This window comes from Phaenicophaeus curvirostris, chromosome Z, assembly GCF_032191515.1.
Source record: "Phaenicophaeus curvirostris isolate KB17595 chromosome Z, BPBGC_Pcur_1.0, whole genome shotgun sequence".
NCBI lineage: Eukaryota > Metazoa > Chordata > Aves > Cuculiformes > Cuculidae > Phaenicophaeus > Phaenicophaeus curvirostris.
Window position 1 is genome coordinate 13,123,318 of NC_091431.1, and position 19,426 is coordinate 13,142,743.

The following is a 19,426-nucleotide window of genomic DNA, read 5'->3' on the forward strand; positions in this document are numbered from 1 at the left end:
AGATGTCTGTCTTTCCTTTGTATGTTAGACAGTTTCCACTATACAGTGATATATCTGGTATATTTTGAAGTGAAATATTAATGAGTGGTGGAGAAGGCACTTTTAAAAGCTAGGGTGCAAAGTATAATCTGCATTTCACTTTTTGAAAATGGCAAATTAAAAGCTATAAATGTTCATTTTAATATAGATGGTTGGTTACTGTTACAGATGGACCTCAAACCCACTGATGCACACACCTGAGCTGCGCAAAAGGTGAGGGGGGTTGATATTGGGTATTGGTAACAACTTCTGCGCTACACTGAGCAAGATGCACATGCTTCATCAAATGAAGTCCTATGTGGTGTTTTTTTGGTCTGTCCCCTGCAGATCATACCACATCTGGCCCAGGTGCAATATGTTGCAATATTCATTTATACTGGATGTAAGACTTATGCTAAACAGTGCCACAAACCATTCTAGTTTGTAAGCTTTTTTTAATGTTGCTTCCCAAAACTTAGAGATTTAAATTTGAGGGAGACCTAATGACTTTCTGACAACGTATGTGGCTTATGCTGTGAAAGTCATATTTAAAAAAAAGCAGAGTACCTCTGGTGACAGGAACATTGCACAACGTGTTTCAGGAAGGCCAGTAAATGTTGCTAGCAATGTTATCTGTCACGAATAGGAAAAATGTGGTATGTGGGCGAGCATAATTAGGTCATTGGTTTATGAACCAAAAGCCCTGGTTTCCCGACATTAAATATTCATGGTTATATCTTTGATTTGGCTGAAAAATTTAGCCAGATAATTCCCAACTGACTATACATACAAATAGCTTCAGAAACTTAGATTATTCCAAGAATGGTTGGCAAGAACATAACCTCATGTAATATCCTCAATAGCCTCCCAATTTCAGATACCATGAGACTGTCAGCTTTAAATAAACTCATGGTGCTACAGAGCTCTCAGAAACGCTGTCATGTAGGGGACAAGTTCATTCAGGGGCTCTCTAGATCACAGTTATTTCCGTGGACTTCTCATAGAGGTAGGATATTGCAAGACACAATGACTGCTGTCCATAGGCTCAAAGAGATATCTAGTAAAATGATTTCAAGATGTGTTGGAAGAATCTGTTTCTGAATCTCCTGTTTAAGTTTGGGTTTGTTTTCCCATGAATGTCAGGTTTGGAAGCTGGCCTCACAAAATAGTTGTTAATGCAGCATGTACTACTTGTCATTGTGTTAGACTGGGACTCTTCTCTGTGATTTTTCCCAGTAGTCTTTTCAACAGACATCTTGACGCATTTTTGTGCTAGGGTTGCCATGCTCCTTGCTGGGTGCATTTGTTCCCAGGATTGGGGTTTTGATTTTTTCTTTTTTTCCTTTTTTTCGGAAGCTTCTCTTACTTTCCTGCAGCACAAAGAAGCACTATTAACACATTAACTTAACAAACCCTTTAGTCATTGTGGAACTTGCTTCTTCATTCAGGGAGTCCACATATGGAATGGGTAGCAATACATTGGAGGTTCTGCTAAAATGTGGTGTATGTAACCTTTGAAAACTGTTCCTGTCATCAAAAACTGCCTATTCTGTAGCTGGCCCAGATCCGGCTTCTCCCAATTTGGACCCATACTGGGTTAATGCCAGCCAGCTACTGTGTTCCTGTTCCTGTCAGAAGCAGCACTTGAATTTTGCCATTTGGACTGCTGGACAATGCGAGTGGAAGTAATGAATGAAATGCATGGAGAGGCTTGGTGGGAAAATAGGTGGGTTTGGCACTCATTTGGGACAAGCTGTATAAGCCACTGCAGGTTGGACACACATGTGCAGTGTGACTATTCTAAACCTTTGCCAATAACAACTTGCTATTACTATACAGTGTGACATTTGATCGCCTCTCTCCAGCAGCAACCTTCAGTCTGCCAACGGCAGCCTTTCTATAAATGTGATTTTTGTCCAAGCTTGTATTGCTTTAACTGGTCTTCAGGAGACCCATATGTTTCTTTCCCTCACCTAAGTTTGTAATGCTTCACTTTTTAATCTTTATATATTTTAATATTGAAGTGGGGATATTGCTGGTGCAGGTAAAAATGCATGAAGTCCATTGAGCAGCCAAGTGACATTTTGTGGTGATGCAGAGAAGTGCACGTCTGCTAGTGGGCCTTGGAGTGCCAGGTGGAAGACATCTCATGAGTCTCCTAAAGGGCTTCTGTGCCTCTGTGGCTGCTCTTACCTTCATTAGATTATGGACTGGAGAGAGAGGGAACCCCTGAAGTCTGTTCACACAATGATGCAATACTACACAGGATAATTTTCTGGTTTTAGGGTTTTTTATAAGGCATTTTAGCATTGCAGTAGCTCATGAGTTTCTAGCCTTATGGAGACCAGTCGACTCCAGTGTGGCAGGACTGTATTTGTAAGGGAATTTAAATCACCTAAGTTTTTTCTTCAAAAGAGAAATGTCTTTGAATTTGTTATTCACTTTATTGATTTAATTCTAGCTGTCCATCTCATATTGATCTGGGCTGTTCACCAGAGACAGTTTCTCTAGAGTTTTTGTCTTTTCAGTCAATGATTAAAAGAAAAAAAATGCACACCTCTGAATTAAGCATTGTCTGTAAGAAGCACTTTCTAAGAATGACAAGTTTTATCACACTTTTGTTGTCTATTTTATGATTGCTGACACCTAGTAAGCACACAGGAGTGCTGAGAATGAATGACTCGATATGATAAACTAGTACTTTCCTTTCTCTGCTACTGCCCCCAAGGCTTCCTTCCTTTTTCGATCCAAACTTCAAAAGAATTATCCTGAGTGTTCATATTATCTCATTTTTCATCCCAATCTGCTCTGTAAAAGCAGGATGCCTTGTTTTTCCCCCTCTCATTTCTCTCATTTCTAAAAGCAATAATACAGAAATCTTAAAAGAGGCATATCCTTTCAAGATTTTCTGTTTAAAGGCTTGAGAAGAACTGCATCATTTTGATAAACCCTCAGTCCAGTTCCAAGCCTTTGCTCATTTTTATAATGCTGATAACAACTCTAAGATGCTTAAAGGAAGGGAAATAACATTTTACTATACTAATTCTGCCTGAAAGCAAGAATGTTTCTTTCTGCCTCGGTTTTATTGCAGCTTTAGTAATGAAGTAAGAGTTTTATTGTTTGTATCTTGTCTACCAACTCTTTCTTCTTTCTGTTGAGCACTTCCTGTTATGAAGAGTCAATTACGTGTGCCTATCTGTTCATTAAAGTGTTGTGCAGAAAAGAACAGAAGTAGTTTAGTTCAGAACAGCCTCCCTTCCTGTAGGTATAGGCATCATATCTGTGAGCAGCAAAGGATACTACGCTGATCAGTTGCTTTTATATTTACTGCATTCTACCTCTTGTGCCTGTGGACAACTTTGTTTTAATTCATTCCCTAAACAGTCTGCTAGGCTGTAGATCAGCCTGTTACTTTTTTGTTGTTGGGATTTTTTTGGCTAACAGAGGAAAGTAGTTTTCATTAAAAAAAAAATAAAAACACAGCAGTTTTCACTGGCCAAAGTCATTAATACTAGTTATCAAAGTCTCAGCGTTCTTCATATACCATGCTGATTTATTTATAGTTTGGCCACATCTTGTCTTTACTGGAGGCAAGCAGATGTAAGATAGATGGTGTAGATGGCACTTTAGCACTCCTAGATCCAGAACTGGGGTTTCTTTCTGCAGTCATTTCTGTCCAGGTTATGCATCTCTGCCAGATCTCCATCACATTATCTAGGTCCCTTATGTGGCCCTGTGCTGTACTCGCAAAGCCTGGCTCCACAGTGAAAGAGAAAATCTTATTTCTCTCAGTATAGAATTAAAACAAATGAAAGTGGAGTATTTTTTCCCCTGAAATTAAGTCCATGCAGCATCTACTTGCTGGCTGCTCTGCAAGCAGTTCAGCTCCAGTTCAGGTTCACTATTGACCAAGTATTGTTTCATCAAATGTTTGAGACAAACAGGTAATCTGTCTTGTCTTCAGTGCGAGATCTGCCTCCTAGTGCATCCAGTCATTGTTCAGGATGATTTTCACTACCACAAGGAGCCTCAGTTGGGGAGCTGATGATTGTGTTGATGTTTAGAGTCTAAGGAGGATCTGGACAATGCTGTTAGTCATATGATTTAGTTTTAGGTAGCTCTGTGAGGAGCAGGGATTTGGACTTGATGATACCTGTGAGTCCAGTCCAGCTTCAAATATTTTAAGTTTCCATGATTCTGTAGACCCAGTGGCACTTTCCTGTCAGTGCTGTGGAGCTAACTCCACTGTGTTAGAGGTAACACATATTAGGTACCATATTGTCAGTGTCAGTATCCATGCCATACTTGACTTTCATACAGATGGAACATAGAATGCATTTTGTTTTGGCTGTTCAGTGTTTTTTGTAATTACAATGAGTGTGCGAATTTGAAGTGTGCATGTAGGACATGAGCATCAGTGCTAGTTTTGCAAGCAGCTGTAGGAAGAACTTTAGGCAGAATATGTCCTGCTGATAAATGGCAGTATTCAGGCTAAACTTAATGACTCATTATTATTTTATATTGTTTCATTGTTTCCTCCACAATGGAACATGTCTCTAGCCTAGAAAAACAGAAACAATTGATAAAATTCAAATGAACATGCTTCCTAGACCTCTGAAATTTCTCACACCCCACCTCGTCAGCGGCCTCAAGGCCCTTGTCATGTTTTTTCACTAATAATATCCAGCAGTGCAAGACAGCTCCCTTCCTGAAGAATTGCTCTGACATGACATATAATTTTATTGGTGCTTTATATAGTGTTTCAGCATTCTGCAGTTAAATGGTTTGTTTCCTTGGTCTCATTGCATTCTCAATAGAAAATGGCTTGCAGTCTTTTTCTTCTAGAATACAGAAAGCACAGACTCTAAAGAATTACATTAAGCTTGAAACTTGACAGTTTGACAGTACCAAGCCCTCGCCATAATTGCTTTCATTGGTTCCCACCAGATTTAGAATGAGCTTTTGTTACTGTTGCATGAATATCTTATTACAATTAGCAGTACTGAGTATGAAAAGGTAGAATGAATTCCTCTTCTCACAGCAGCTGGCGGAAAGCTGGTGATAAATTATTTTAAAAGTTTTGTTGGTTATTAAACAGCCACAGAGTTAAACAGCCTTCTCAATTTGCTGCTTTGTTCTAGATATCTGTCTTGTATAATTATTTGTTCAGAGATCAATATAGATTAATTTATCGTTTCATTAATGTTTCTTTGAAATGTTTTTATAGTTTAAAAAATGTGAACAGAATCCATATGTCAGCACCTATTAATTTCTATATTGATTCTGCTGTACCCTTTACTTTGAGACAGATATTTTCAATGTATGCTATGTACCTGACAGAACAATGCAGAATGAATTACATACAAAGAGAACACACAAATATCACCACTGAATCCTAAACAGTGAGTAGGATGTGCTTTGAGTTTGTTTCCTCGCTTCTGGTTTGTGTCAAAACCTAATAGCACACACAGCCAGGACAGTCTTGGTTGGTTGGTTTTTGTTCTGTCATTGATTTTAAAAGATAAATATCCTTAAGTTGGCCATATACTTTGGACTACTGTCTCACTTGTAAATCCAGACACGTCTGGGGGAAAAAAAGTGAATAGGTTAAAAATACAGTCCAGTGACCTCCTGCTAAGTCCTGGGAGGCTGATGTCGGTGTGTTGTGTACAAAGAACCTATACAAAGCAAAATAAAGCCAGTGGGGAAACTCCCTTGTTTTATGACTAGACCTATAATCTTTAACAGGCAAGTGTATATATATGTATGTACAATGCAGTCAATTGTTATGCTACATTTTGTTAGTAATAAAACTCTTTGGAAGATTCACTGGGGGATTAGGAGGGCTGTGTGCCAGCGATGTCATGGAAGGAATTGCATCTCACTCTGCACTGTGCTGGAACAAGTGAAAGCAGGAACTCATCACCCCTGAGATGAGTCCTCAGAGCTAAAGAGCTTTAGTAATTCCATGTGCAGGCATTTAAAAATTGCTAATGACTTAGTCTAACTCTGCTCTGAAAGAAGATGAATTTATTAAAAGGAGAGCTAAAGTGAGCTGGCGCAGAAAATCCAGGCTTCAAACTGAATTGTGAAAAAACCTTTGTTTTTTTGCTAATGATACCGGAAGTGCTTTCTGTCTCCCAGATTTGTTGGGAACTAAACAAACATTTTCATTTATTTTAGTGCTAAAAAAAAAGAAGCTTTTAAAACTACTAGGTCTTTTAAATTGTTTGCATCTATTTGTACTATCTCAACTACTCGTTCTGTTCACAAGAATTTATGCCAGGGATAAGGCAGTTATGTGCTATACTTCAGCTCTTTCACCCTCTCTCCCTCTCTGTTTTGCAAAGATAGCTGTTTCAGACAGAACCAAGACTCAAAATGTTAAAACTGTTACAAATGTAATTAACAGAAGACAGTGACTTCTCTGTGATGTTAAACTATAAACCTACTATCAAGTCTTATTTTTTCTTTGAAAACAGATATTTTTGAAAACAGATATTTCTTTGAAAAAGATAAAATAGAGACATCCATCGAGGAGGTGTACTTGAAAAATGTGTGTAACTCTTTTCCTCTTTCCCAGTACTATAGGGTGAATGAAACCAGACAAGTTTCCAATAAACGGACCTGTTACCAATAACCCAAGATGCAGGTGTAAATTACATTTTCAGTGATTCATCTGTATGGCACACTGGGTTGTTTTACACAGGCAGCATCTGTTTCACATGTACACCATGATTATTCTACTCTGATTGACACTCGTCTTCTGTTAATGAAGTCCCAGTTGCCCACCCGCATTGTGCTCCCTTTTCTCTAAATGCATTTGTAAGATAAAAAAATCATTTGAAGCATGTGCTGAAACTCAGAAAAAGGCTAACTATCTAAATTTGTTAGTGGTGCAGCACCAGCACCATTATCAAGGCTCTCTGTGGATTAAAATTTTATAAAGTTTGAGTTTGAATGCTGGTTTGAGCCACACCAGTACAAGAAAACTTTGGTGGATGTACTTCGGATTTATACTAATATATAAAACTGAAGATAAAATCTGACTTAGGCTGTGGAACTGAAATGGTTTTGTAAATGAAGTCATCGTACGTTAGTATCTAATTGGTTTTGTTATGTTTCCCCGCCTTTTCATTGCATTCTGTGGTTTTTGCTTTTTTTCCTATTCCTATGTATTACCTGTGGAAATCCTTCAAGATTTTGGGAATATTTGAATGGGCCTGGGATAGGGTGGTAGGGCCACTTTTTAAAAGAGATATGTACTGAATGTTACTGAATACACAGAAATAAACCCTGTCCTGGGAAGTCTCTGTAAATGCCTGGGAACTGAAAAAGCACATTGTGCTCTTCAGAGGGCATCTGCTCTTGGCTGCTGTTGTAGCACGGATTCTGGGCAACATTGGGTTGACCCAAGGACAACTGTTCCCACATTGTAGATGTCTGGTAAGGTATCTTTCTCATTACCCGTTCTAGAATGGCTGAATTGCGTATTTCTTCATTGTAGGAAGGCACTGAATTCAGCCCAATGCAGGTCACGGTGACTAAAATTACTGAATGTTTTTCAGTTGTGAGTTGTGTGAATTAAAACTTGCAGGTGTCTATGTCTAGTGCCAAGTAAGACGCGTGCTGAGTGGACTTGGAGTCTGAAGCATAAGGTGATCTCTCCAAATGAGGATGGTGAGCACAGGTTCATAGCAGCCCAAAGGATCTTGGCTGTATGACACCAGTATTGCGCGTTCTCGTGGTTGCATTTATGTGTCTGGTAGTCTTGGTGAGCCTGATAGTCCAGCCTTCATTGCTTAAAGTCTATCCAAGACCCTCCTCTTAGTTTCCTGATTGACTAAGTTCCTCTGAAAGCCTGGAGCCTGAGAAGAAACATCTGCACATATATTCATGGAAAGGTAGCAATCGGTAGTTTCCATTTAAAATACAGGGCTGGCTACTGTCTTTCAGCTTGCTGTGCTTGTTAACTCGTGTCTTATAACTCCTGTCTATTGGTGGTCTCAGTTCCTTTCTCAGAACCAAAGTGGGTGGCCTGCTAATGCAGACACAAGTCTTGAGCAGATATCATTCTGGGCTCCTCTCCCGTTCACCTTTGAGGACAGATCTGAATAAACCCCAGTGCAGTCATAGGCCAGCTGGGGTTTAGCACAAGTTAAGTCTCTGATCTTCCCTACCATAACACTGAGGGATGTCTGTGTATGCATGAGTAAGCTGAAACTGTCTCTTTATCCTGGTACAACATGTATGCAAACTGCTCTGCCAGAAAAGGAAATCACTGAAATTTAAGGGCTAAGGAATCTTTTGTGAATTTGACCATTTATGGAAATAGAAATTAGAGAGGCCCATTAGGAAGAAAACCCCATGTTATATAAGAAACCATGTGAAAAAGTACACAGGGCCAGGCCTGTCCTTTTGGTTAGTGAGTGTTTAGTTGGTTTTAGAGGTAGTACAACCTTTCTTAAAAATCTTGATAGTCTAGACTTTTTGCACAGAAGTAAAAACCATGTACTTGTTTTACCCAAAAAGTAATGACTGGGCTATTTGGTGTATTCTTAAATGCTCCTGATAAAGTACTTATTGCAGATATTGCTGCTTAAGCAGACCCTGAGAGTGCGACTGGATGAGTTAGGGATTTGGCGGAGGAAAAATTACTTTAGAAACCTGCTATATAGACTGTCTTATAGCAATTGCATCACAAGCTGCAAAAGATTCCTGCTTCATATAATGATAGAAAATATATTTTGAAAGTGATTGAATTCTTTACTGTACTGAATAGACATCGTGATAGATGCACTCTCTAAGGGGAATATTGTTAAAGCATCTTAACCACATGTCCAAAGTAAATATAAGTACTGCCAGCAAGTTAACAAGTTCAGGAGTCAGCACCAGGCTCTTTGGCCCACATTCATTTGCTTTATGCGTATTAAAGTAAAAAGTATGGTTGGCATTAGGTGTTCAAAGCTGTTATCTGTTCTCTGTGCTGGGTGAAGAGATGTATCAATGAAAATGTGTAATGAAAATGCAGAAGAGAAAAGCTTCAATTTTAGCCAGAAAACAGTGGCTGTTGCAGTGTCCAGCTCTGTTCTGTCTCGGCCAACTGTAGTCACTTTTTCACTCTTTTTTTGTGGGTTGTTTTTTTTTTGTTTGTTTGGAGGTTTTTTGGAGGTTTTTTCAGTACTGCTGTTTGAACGTGTTTCAGCTCTCACAGGTGTCACTTTAGGCAGAGATTTGATCTTAAATATCAAAGGCTTGATCTTATTTCAGAAAAGTATGAATTAATTCAGCTCTGTGGAGAGGGGGCAGAAGGAACGTAGAAGGTGAATGGGACTTAATAGACAGCAGAAAGGAAAGCACAATACTTGGTGCTAAAACAATCTTATATTCAGTAGAGACCTATTAGAGAACTACTGCGGGGGGAGAAAAAGCTTATTATACTTTATCTGCTCTACCTTAACTTGTAAGTTGAAACCTTCTCCCAGTTAATTCGATTCACTGCTCACTGTTCTATTAAGAACTTGCTGCTGCAAAGTGCACTTTGTTATGAGAAAATATGTACATAAGTCATATCCCTGTACTGATCCAAAGTGGTTTTCCGCAGTGAGCCGGTTAAAGTGAATGATACAAAACATGCTGAGCAGATCTGTGGAAAATAGATAACCTGGGCAGTAATAGTTTTCTGCAGGTGCCCAGGTATACATGTGCAAATTGTTCAGCAGGAGGAAAGAATTTTATTTATTCAGTCACAGGAGTTTTTAAAAGATCATTTTTAGAATCACACATGTATTCTTCTACAACTTACTGAGATTTTGTAAAGATGTCAGAGTACCCTGGTCTGGTATTAGGAAGGAGCTTTTCATCATATTAATGCTAGACTAACTTTTCTTTAAGAATAGTTTTAATTCTATTAATTTATGAAGTTGTGGGTTTCATTCTCTAGCAGTAAATGCAAAAGATGGACCCAGGAGAGCTGCAAGCTAAGACCATATTTTAGGAGGCTTTATAAGCTCATGCTAAATTTTAAGCAAGTGCTTAGCTCTTGTTGAAGTCAAAATGGTTAGGATTTAAACAGCCAGTCAGTACCTCAGTACAGTAAAGGACTGGAAAGACATGGAACAACTGAAGAACAATCTAGGTTTTAGGGTTGCTGGATATTCCTCCAGTTAAATGCTATTAATTTTGTGCTTTGATACAATGTGATTTTACAGTTGTAGCTGCCATCTGCAGGCTTCATATTTTCTGATGGAAAACTTGACCCTTCACAATCCACTGCTTTCTGATGACTGCAACAGCCGACTAGATCCCTTCTGTTGCAGACAACAGACAGAGGAGCACAAGGACACACATTTCCTACACAAGAAATTGGTTCAGAGTTTTTTATTTGCTCCCTTAGGTCTCCAGCTACTGTTTACTGATCACGCTGAGGGAATAAGAAAGGGCTAGGGAGAGAAAGCAGCTCCAGGGTTTGACAGCCTGGAAAAGGTTTATGACACAATTTAGCCACTGCTAGTGTTATATAAATGTATATGTGATAAATAGTGCTTAACAACTATGAGAAATGGCTGCTAGCATTTGCCAATAGATTTGCAGTGTACTGAATTTGTGGACCTTGACAAAATTCCTAAACAAAGTTTTCCTTTACTTTATACTCTTTTAGTTATGATGAAGATTTGTGGCTTTTTTCCTAGTGAAGGCAGTGGAGTTAGTATGTTTCTCAAAGTGAATGTGGTCTAGTTTATTTATGCAAGAAGGAGTTTAAGTGGAAATGAGCCGCAGAAATGTGTGCCACTTGTCTAAAACAAATATGGTTTACGCTTTTCCTTACAAGTGACATGTATTATTACATTTTTAAGTAGAGCTTTGTTAGTAAATATCCACAAGTGCATTTCTTCAGATGAAAAGATCCAAGACTATATTAATATTACAAAACTGCAATTTATTTTTTTTTAAATAAGGACCTGCACCTATGCCCACTGAAGTTAATTGGAAATTTGCAACTGAATGGATATAAGCCCTTAAAAAAGTACTGTCAGCATTGTTCATTTACATGGTGTGTTGTCTATGCAGCTGGCTTGGACATTACATGTGGTTTTTCTAAGGGCCTTTAGACCATCTGTTTTATAGGATTAAATAAATAGAGCAGATTATTAACAATGTTTAGAACTGATCTAGACCAGTCATTGGAAGTTATATCAATATTAAAAGTTGTACCAATAAGAGATCTATGAGTTTCTTCTCAGTGTAGCAGATTTCTTTGCGAGTTTGTTCTTGCTGCAATCACTATATCAAGTTCTGTGATGTTTAAGGCATTCCAAGTTCACTTTTCTCCCTGTGAAGTTTTCCAGGGATATGTAAAGTAAGAAAAAAAATGTATAAGCATAAATTGAAATTATCCCCATTTGATAGTTTCTAGTTCTAGAGAACAAAGAGTGGTGCTTGCAAGAGCTTAAGACAGTGTTTAGCAATTGTCTTGGTTTTTGAAGTTTTGCTTTAAGTTTTGTTTATTGAGGGAATTCCAGATTTATCTTACTGTGCAGTGGTTGTGATGAATGCAGGTGCAGTTGCAGCTTGGCTTTCAGCCGAAGATGGAAGCTTGTTAAGGAATATTGATTCTCTGTCTGAACATAAGTTTGTGGTTGCTGCATTGAAAATATTCTTTATTAACTAGGTAATTGAACAAGATTATTAGTAACAGTAACAGTAACAGTAATAGTATTAACTGTCTGGTGACCTTAACTGAGACCACACTGTTTGCGTAATACACTGAGCATAGGAAAATGCCACACATGGAAGGTTTTCCAGGAGGGAGGGAGACAGTATCCCTTAAGCCAGAAATCATTCTTTTCAGCTATTTCTTGAGTATTCTACTCTAACCTCTGTGAATTTGTGTTCGGGTCAGGTACAGCTTGGGCTCTGCTGATCCCTGACACCACTCCTCTCTTCAGATGATTGAAACTGGCAGAAAAATTTTCAGTTTCTTCGCTAACATAACCTGGAAAACTGTCCATCAGCTCTAATTTCAAATTAAGAAATTGATTGTATCTAGCAAGTTCGTCGTGACTTGCTGGTGTTTACATTTTGCAAGATCTATTAGATACATATTTGTTTGGTTTCCTGTTATTTCTAGGAATAAATGCCAGAGTAGAGTATATCTGGAAGTTGAATACTCATAACATTGCCAAAAATATAAGCCAAATTATTGAATTTCATTTTTCCTTTTAAATTGATTTGAAAAGGAAAATAGCTTTATAATTTACATTGTATTACAGTCATTGTAGCATTTCTGTGAAGAGGAATATCATTGCATTTTTAATCACATGTACTTTGAATTTAGTCTCTTTACATTTTTGATATTCAACTTTAAAGATGTCTGTCTGCACATAGAGTTCTCAATGCCTGTGTTCATGTAAGAGGCTTTTGTTCTTCTTCCATTACAGCATTTCCTTTTCTTTTCATGGTTGAACTTTCTTCATTTTGGCCAGTAGTCAGAGGCAGTCAACATGATGTCTCCCAGGAGCTGACACCATGAGGTATTGGTTATTCAAGGCCAGGGTTTTACATATAGCCATAGGCTTTACTCATAATCTTTCCTTAAATAATGAGGGCTGATGAGTACATGTCTTCTGAGGACATTCTGTGATGATGATGTTTATACAGACATGAGAGCAGATTGCTGGTAAATCAAAGAATCCAAGTTTTTCTTGTGGGGTGGACTGAAAGTATGATCTCTGGAGCACAAATGTTGCTCTGAGATTTTGCCTTCTCAGTCTCGCAATGCATATGCTCATTAATGTTTGAGATGCCTCACTTTTGTTTCCATGTTAATGCTGTAATGACTATCAATTCTCTGTTTATGAGCTGCTGCTGCCACCTATTCTTATGATACCACAGAAAATATGTATCAGGTTATATTGCCTGTTAATATGGTAATGGTATCAAACATTCATTTTTTTTAAGATTAATGACAAAAATGAACTGTTAAACCGAGATAAAGATACACACACTGAAAAATTCAGCCTTTTTCTGAAACACAGCTACACAACCTCTTGAGAGCTGAGTTCTCTCTTAGTAAAATGGCAGCTTTTGGTTGGAATGGATTATTTTAATTACTAAAAAAAAATCAGGAAAATAATTTAATGGTCCCAGGACACAAATATGCCTCCTACATTGCTTAAATTGCTTTATAGTTATGTTAACTCACAAGGGTATTTATCTTTTCAAATCCTACGAGAGTTGCTTGAGAACATGAACTTAAGTAAAACCGTAACCACAATGTGCTGGGCTGGCCATACAAGCATAGATAAGTGCAAGAACCTTTCATCTTGCCAGCAACAAGTACCTCAAAATGAGCAATTACACTGATATTACAGCTTCTGACCTAATATTCCTTCAGCACAGCTACAACTTGTTTGATGTTTTTGCTACTAGGAAACTCTTCTTCATGGTGTCATTTGTAGCAGTCACATAGTAGATTATTTTCTATTTCATACTGCTTCACAAACATTGTCTCATGAAACTGGCCATTTGTTGCAGCAGGAACAGTGTTGTGCAGATCTTCTCTGGGGTCTGTGTGAACTCAGGAATAATTAATCACAGAAAACAAATTGGAGTGATCCACATGTACTCCTGCAAAAGAAGGTGGTGTGTTTTCTGCCAAGCTATACAAAGCCATCACCCTGCATGACTTTGAGTTTCTGTGCTATTAAGTACTGAAGTGTTGCGTGTCTACTGTTCTTATGGCTCTTACTCAGCTGTGCAAAGAAGTATCAAGTAATATAACCACTTTCTTCCAAATCTTAGGCCAGAATCTCAGCTGGTGTAAGTCAGCAGAGCTCCACTGACATTATTAGTGCTACAGTGATTCACACCAGCTGTGGATCTGGTCTTCTGTCTCAATTTATGAAGGACTTGAACTAAATGTCAAGAAATATGAAATGATCTCTTATAGTCAGCAGTTCTCCAGATGTGTTAATGGAGTTTAAGTTTACCAAAAGGAAAGACTTCAAAAAGTGAGCCAACAGAAGAATGCCTTACTTACAGGCTTTTTGGCAAGAGAGGACTCTACAACTCACTGCAATTTAAAGAAATTAATTCAATTATGCATCGGGAAGTGGTAATTCAGCTTTAGTAAGAACTAAAGATTCCAAATAATTGCACAGCACAAAGCAAGCTGTTGGTGTTCCATGAATAACTGTCATGCAAATAGGAATCATCAAGTCTTAAAACCAAAATTAAGTTGCTTTTAATCCTCGTATGGGAGTCTGTTGCTTCCATTTTGCAAGTATAGTTGGGTTTATTCACAGGCACGGTATTACAGCTTTTGGAGATTAAATGAGGACCATGTTGTTACAACAACACAGAAGCTTATTACTTCTAACTATGTAATGTTAAAACTCAGCAGTGATTTGGCTTATAGATGTGATCTCATGTATAGTGTTGAAAACAGTTTATTTTAGCCAATCAGGATAAAATTATTGTTGACGTTGGTTATGCACTGCCAGGCTTACTTTTCAAAATTGAAAAATGCTAGAATAGATGAAACCTTAAGGTCAACAAATGTGGGGTCTCAGAAGTCTTTTAATATACCTAGTTTTACGTGACTCTATGGCATGTGAGCAAATGCTCTAAAAAGAAATTACAGGAACTGAAATAGCCTGTGGTGGTACAGACTTCTTCACAGCCTAATTTGTTTGCTGATGAGACCGTTCAGAATTAATTTAAAAAGTCAGTTTATGGCTCCACAAATCTGTGATTTATGTATGTTCTTACTGGAGATTTAATGCTTTTGATAGACCTAGAAAGGTAAAAGAACAACACACCTTCAGTAAGTAAACTTGAGCATCACACTGTGTTGGGCTATGCTACCGATATTTAAAATAAAATTGGTGCACAAGTAATCTGATTGCTAGCAACCAGAACAGCATACAATGATCTAAGCCTGCTAACCGGAGATCACTGGCTAAGGGTCTGATTCTGTCAGGTTTGTTTCACAGTTAGTTCAAGTGACTTCTGATAAGATACACATCTGTCTATTTGTCACTGCACACCAAAAGGAGCCTGGACACAATTTATTCAGACCTAAAGGAAAGCAGTTTGAAAGAGTTCACAGAGAGAGCTAGTTAGACTTAATTATCATAATCTTAAAATACCAGTATATTGAACTTACAGTGGTTTGTAGAACTACAGTGATGGATAGAGAAGTGAGGAAGCCCTTCTGAATACTGGAGAACTCTTAGAAACAGATGGCATCCAAGATTCAGCATTTACTGGGCTTTTGCTGCTTCCCTAGAGCATGAGGTGGGAGGTGAAACCTCTGTATGAAAATCATTCCCCAGATTCCACACCAGGCAACATCATAGTGAGAGCTCTGAACCTCCAAGGACTTGACAAACTTGAGGTGTGAGAGGTTATGAATCACACTGTATGTGGAGTCTTAGGAAGCTCATTGCATATTGAAGATTGCAGTGTTATGAGAATTTCTGATCCCTAGTTATTTCTAGGTAGACATTCTAGATGACTTGGTTCTGAATCTGTTTGAAACCAAATTTAAAAAGAATACAATTTGCTGGATTTCACTATCTATAGTATCTCTACAACATGGAGCGGTTGAAGGCAAATGGTTCAATTAATATGAAAATTAAGATTGCTTTTGCATGCCTAGTTGCACTAGGCCCTTGTATGGCATTGAGAGTAACACTTTTGATCACTTCTGTCTAGTTCTTCCTATTCTGGTGGCTGATGTGTTTGCCTTGGTAATAAACGAATTTTTCAACTTCTGTCATGATTACACCAGTGGAATATACCTGGGCATGAAGCCATCAACCCTTATGAAACTTCTGCCAGTGCAAAGTCCTACAATAAAAGCACTTTGGGTCTGCTCCCTGTTTCCTGCACCAAATCTGTACAGCACACTGAGCCAACATCAAGAGATTGCATCTTATTTTCAAAGCAGCTCATGATATTGACCTGGAATGTCTTGCACCGAATATGCCTATATCTGTGATTGATATTTCTCCTCACAAAGCTTCCAGCTGTAATATCTGTGCAGGATTCGAAGATTTTTTGTGGACTCAGCCTATACATATAAGATTAATTCTTCTAAAGATCAGAAGCTCTTGCATATGCCACTGTTTTTGGAAACAAAAGATACCTTGCTTTCCCAGGCGTAAGTGCTGAACTGTCTTTAACAGAATGGTGTCTTAGAGAGAGAGGAGAAACAGTGAACATGGTTTCCTGGCAAATACCAGAAGCTCAATTAGCCAAGAGGTATTTAAATGGTCTGTTTTAATGAGGACCGTCAGAGGAATCCTATATAGGACTGATTAATCCAGAGTAGTGTGTTATTCAACATAATGGATGTCTGATTCAGGCTTGAAGTTTTCATGTAGAACTCTGTGTCCACCTGAGGGCAAATCTGTACCTCGGCATGTATGTGTCAGAGAATAGCGCATGCTGCTCTATGCATATGTTTATAGCAAATTTAGGCATAACATCCATACAGAGGAAGGCCAGAGATTTGAAAGTCCCCACATACCTGCATTCATTTATTATGGAAGGATTTTCTTCATTTGCCTTTTTCTTCTGCATTTTTGTTTGCAGAAAGGCTTGCACTTCAGGGCATGGACCTTTGACTCAGCTCAGTGTGATTCTTTATCCGCCTCCATGTGAAACTGATGGGTGACAGTCCATGCATAGCTCCAGGGAAAAAATAGAGAGTGGTTAAAAGAGCATCCTGTGCAGGAGCAGAAGAGCAGATTCTCTGCATGACTTTTTTATTTGTTCTGCTCTTCCCAGCTCTCCATGTGGAAATTATGGGTGAAATAGTCATTCTTCAGGTCCTAAAAATTGTAACAAAATAGCTGAAACCTTGACATTTATAAGCTGAATTTTGTCTTTTTGCCATTGCCATCTCAGCAAGTAATTAGGTCTTACAAAAAGCATTTTTCTCTTACATATAACCTTAACAAAAAGCTCAAAATACACTATTAAATGGTTACCTAAGTAGTGTATATACTGGAATTGTTTATAGCTGTATCTAAATTTGTTTCAAATCTCTTTGCTCTATATTTCCAGACCTGATCTGGCCTCACAGAAGACATTGGGCAAGCATTGGCAGGATGTGATGTCTCTTGAAACACTGGAAAACACTTGTGAGCCGGAGGACCTCTTTGATGACATCTAGCTATGTGTTGGCTGAGAAACTGAGAGACTGGTGCTTCTAATAGAGATAAGCTGTAAAACTAAAAGGCTTTGTTATAGACACTGAGCTGAAATCTTTACTCTGAGGTGGTGTTTGATGACATGTTGCTATAATCCTCTTGCACTGTACTTGTCTCCCTTCTTCACTATGAAGTTGTAGACCCTTGGCCTGCTAGGCTTGATTTGTGATAGCCTTGAAATCAGGTTAGCCTGTAGATCTTCTGTCATTTGTGTATGGGGAAGAAGAGCACCATCACAGCATTTTTACATCTTAGCAATCTCTGGCTGCTGATTGTATCCAGGACTAACTGATTTCCAGATGTCCCTAGAAAATAAGTCAGATATAAAGATTGTCTACCACTGTACTTTCTTAATATACTGTCCCTCTCTTGAGACGATTAGCTTAGATGTGGTCTGGCTAAATCATCTTCAACTCTGATTGAGATACAGGTCCATAAACCGTGAGTTTATAATAATGTCTTCTGATGTGAAGCATCCAAAGAAATGTCTTATTACTTGAAGGTTTTCTGAGTTGTTATGCTTTATAAGGTATTCTTGCTTTGGGGAGCAAAGTGCTTATAAAAAGAATACTGACTCTATTTTAACCTTCTATAGAAATCTATAGCCTTTAAAACTGTCGTTTTTGATACTTCATGATTTTTCTTGAAGTGATTTATAAATAAATAAAGCACACCCTAAAAATATATCAGTTTTGGTTTTATTTGCTTACACTGTCTATAAATAAAGGTACTAGTTAGCAAAGTGTGTTAATGTGTGACCTGTTCCTACCCAGAGATGATGCATTGGTTTAGATTTAAGGCTTCATCAAAGAAAAAGTTAGCAACACATATTTCACTTCAACAGTCAAAATCAAGTGTACAAAACTAAGCATGGATGTCAGGTTTCTGCTTTGCAATTTTAAAAGCCTGAATCAATTTTCGTTTGAAACATAGGGAGCCAGCTCTTCTGTCCGAGAAAGGATGCAATCCAACAAGGGTTTTAAATGCGAGTAATGTGAGTAATCCCATTGAAGTCAGCAGGACTATGCAACATAACCCTGCTTCTGTGCTCTGTGGCTGCAATGGTCCTTGGAAGCTACTTGGTATTTTTGAAGTAGTGGCTTATTTTGGCCCCGATTCTGCCAAAATTCAATCCTATATTTAACTAAAAGCATCCATGTCAGCATCTGCAGGATGAGGACCTTATTTAAGAACCTACATGAGGATCTGGGAATATTATATTTAAGCAGTCCTTTCTGAAAAACATGGTCACAGCATTTTAAGTTCACAAAGGCCTTTGGGACAATGTTATAAATCACACAGTAAAAACATGAATGGCTGAAATATTTTGCTTACTACAAAGGCTTTGTGACTGAGAAATGACAGGACCACAAAAGACCTATTCATACACCATTCACAGACATTGCATGATTTAAAATCTTCCAGTGCTGATCTGACAATGCTTTCAGCAAAAGCTTATATAGTTTCAGTTTTCATGTGAAAGTGTTCCATGACTTAACCCGAAATACAACTGTTTGGTTTAATTTTGCCTGAAGCAGAAAATGAAGGTAAATGGAGCTGAACATCCCACAAAAGTCTGCTTTCAAGAAACTGTTGGATTCTAATAGGAAAATGTCATTATATAAATAGGAAATGTTACACACAGTTGGCAAATGTAATAAAGTCTGTCCAAATATTTATTATTTTCTCCTTTTGTGAGGTTTATAGAATCAAGACAGGAGTTAAGCTGAAAATTACACACCTTGGACTGTGTGAGCACAGGTGTGTCATCTAGATAAAGCAGTTGTGGTACAGAGACATTTTCCAGTCAGCTGAGACTGTATACATAGGGATAACTCCTCTCTCCTCGAAGCCTGCTTACAGTATGTCAGTCTCCACAGCCATGTGAGAGTTATTAGTGAAATACTCCTTTCTGCTTTTCTACTGATAAGGTTCCATTTTCCCGTTGACTGTGAAGAGGAAAGACCCACCAAAATAAGCACAAATCATTTATGACTGTAGAGGTTTATTGCAAAAGCTGCAGAAAATCTGTGATGCATATTTATCCATGAGAAGTGGGAACATCAACTTTATCCTCAGATTCATTCATCTTAATGCATTGAAATAGACCCAATGGCCTTCATTGACCAAGCCAAGAAAAATCTGTTTCAAACTAACCTTTGATGTTTGGGTAATAACGCCTCATT

The 19,426-nt window shown here is 38.1% G+C and overlaps 1 protein-coding gene across 3 annotated transcripts in view; it reads left to right on the top strand.

Annotated features, from left to right (window-relative positions):
- Positions 1–19,059, top strand: part of XRCC4 (X-ray repair cross complementing 4) — a 169,690-nt gene extending 150,631 nt beyond the window's left edge. Inside the window, exons 8-9 of one of the 3 annotated variants that reach the window (XM_069880345.1) lie at positions 1,887–1,995; positions 17,095–17,187. In XM_069880345.1, coding sequence (XP_069736446.1) covers positions 1,887–1,995 — 109 coding nt within the window. In that variant the 3' untranslated portion in view covers positions 17,095–17,187. Of the gene's footprint in view, positions 1–1,886; positions 1,996–17,094 lie in introns of all 3 variants that reach the window. The other 2 variants (XM_069880342.1, XM_069880343.1) reach the window with 2 other exon arrangements.
- Positions 19,060–19,426: the final 367 nt, after the last annotated feature.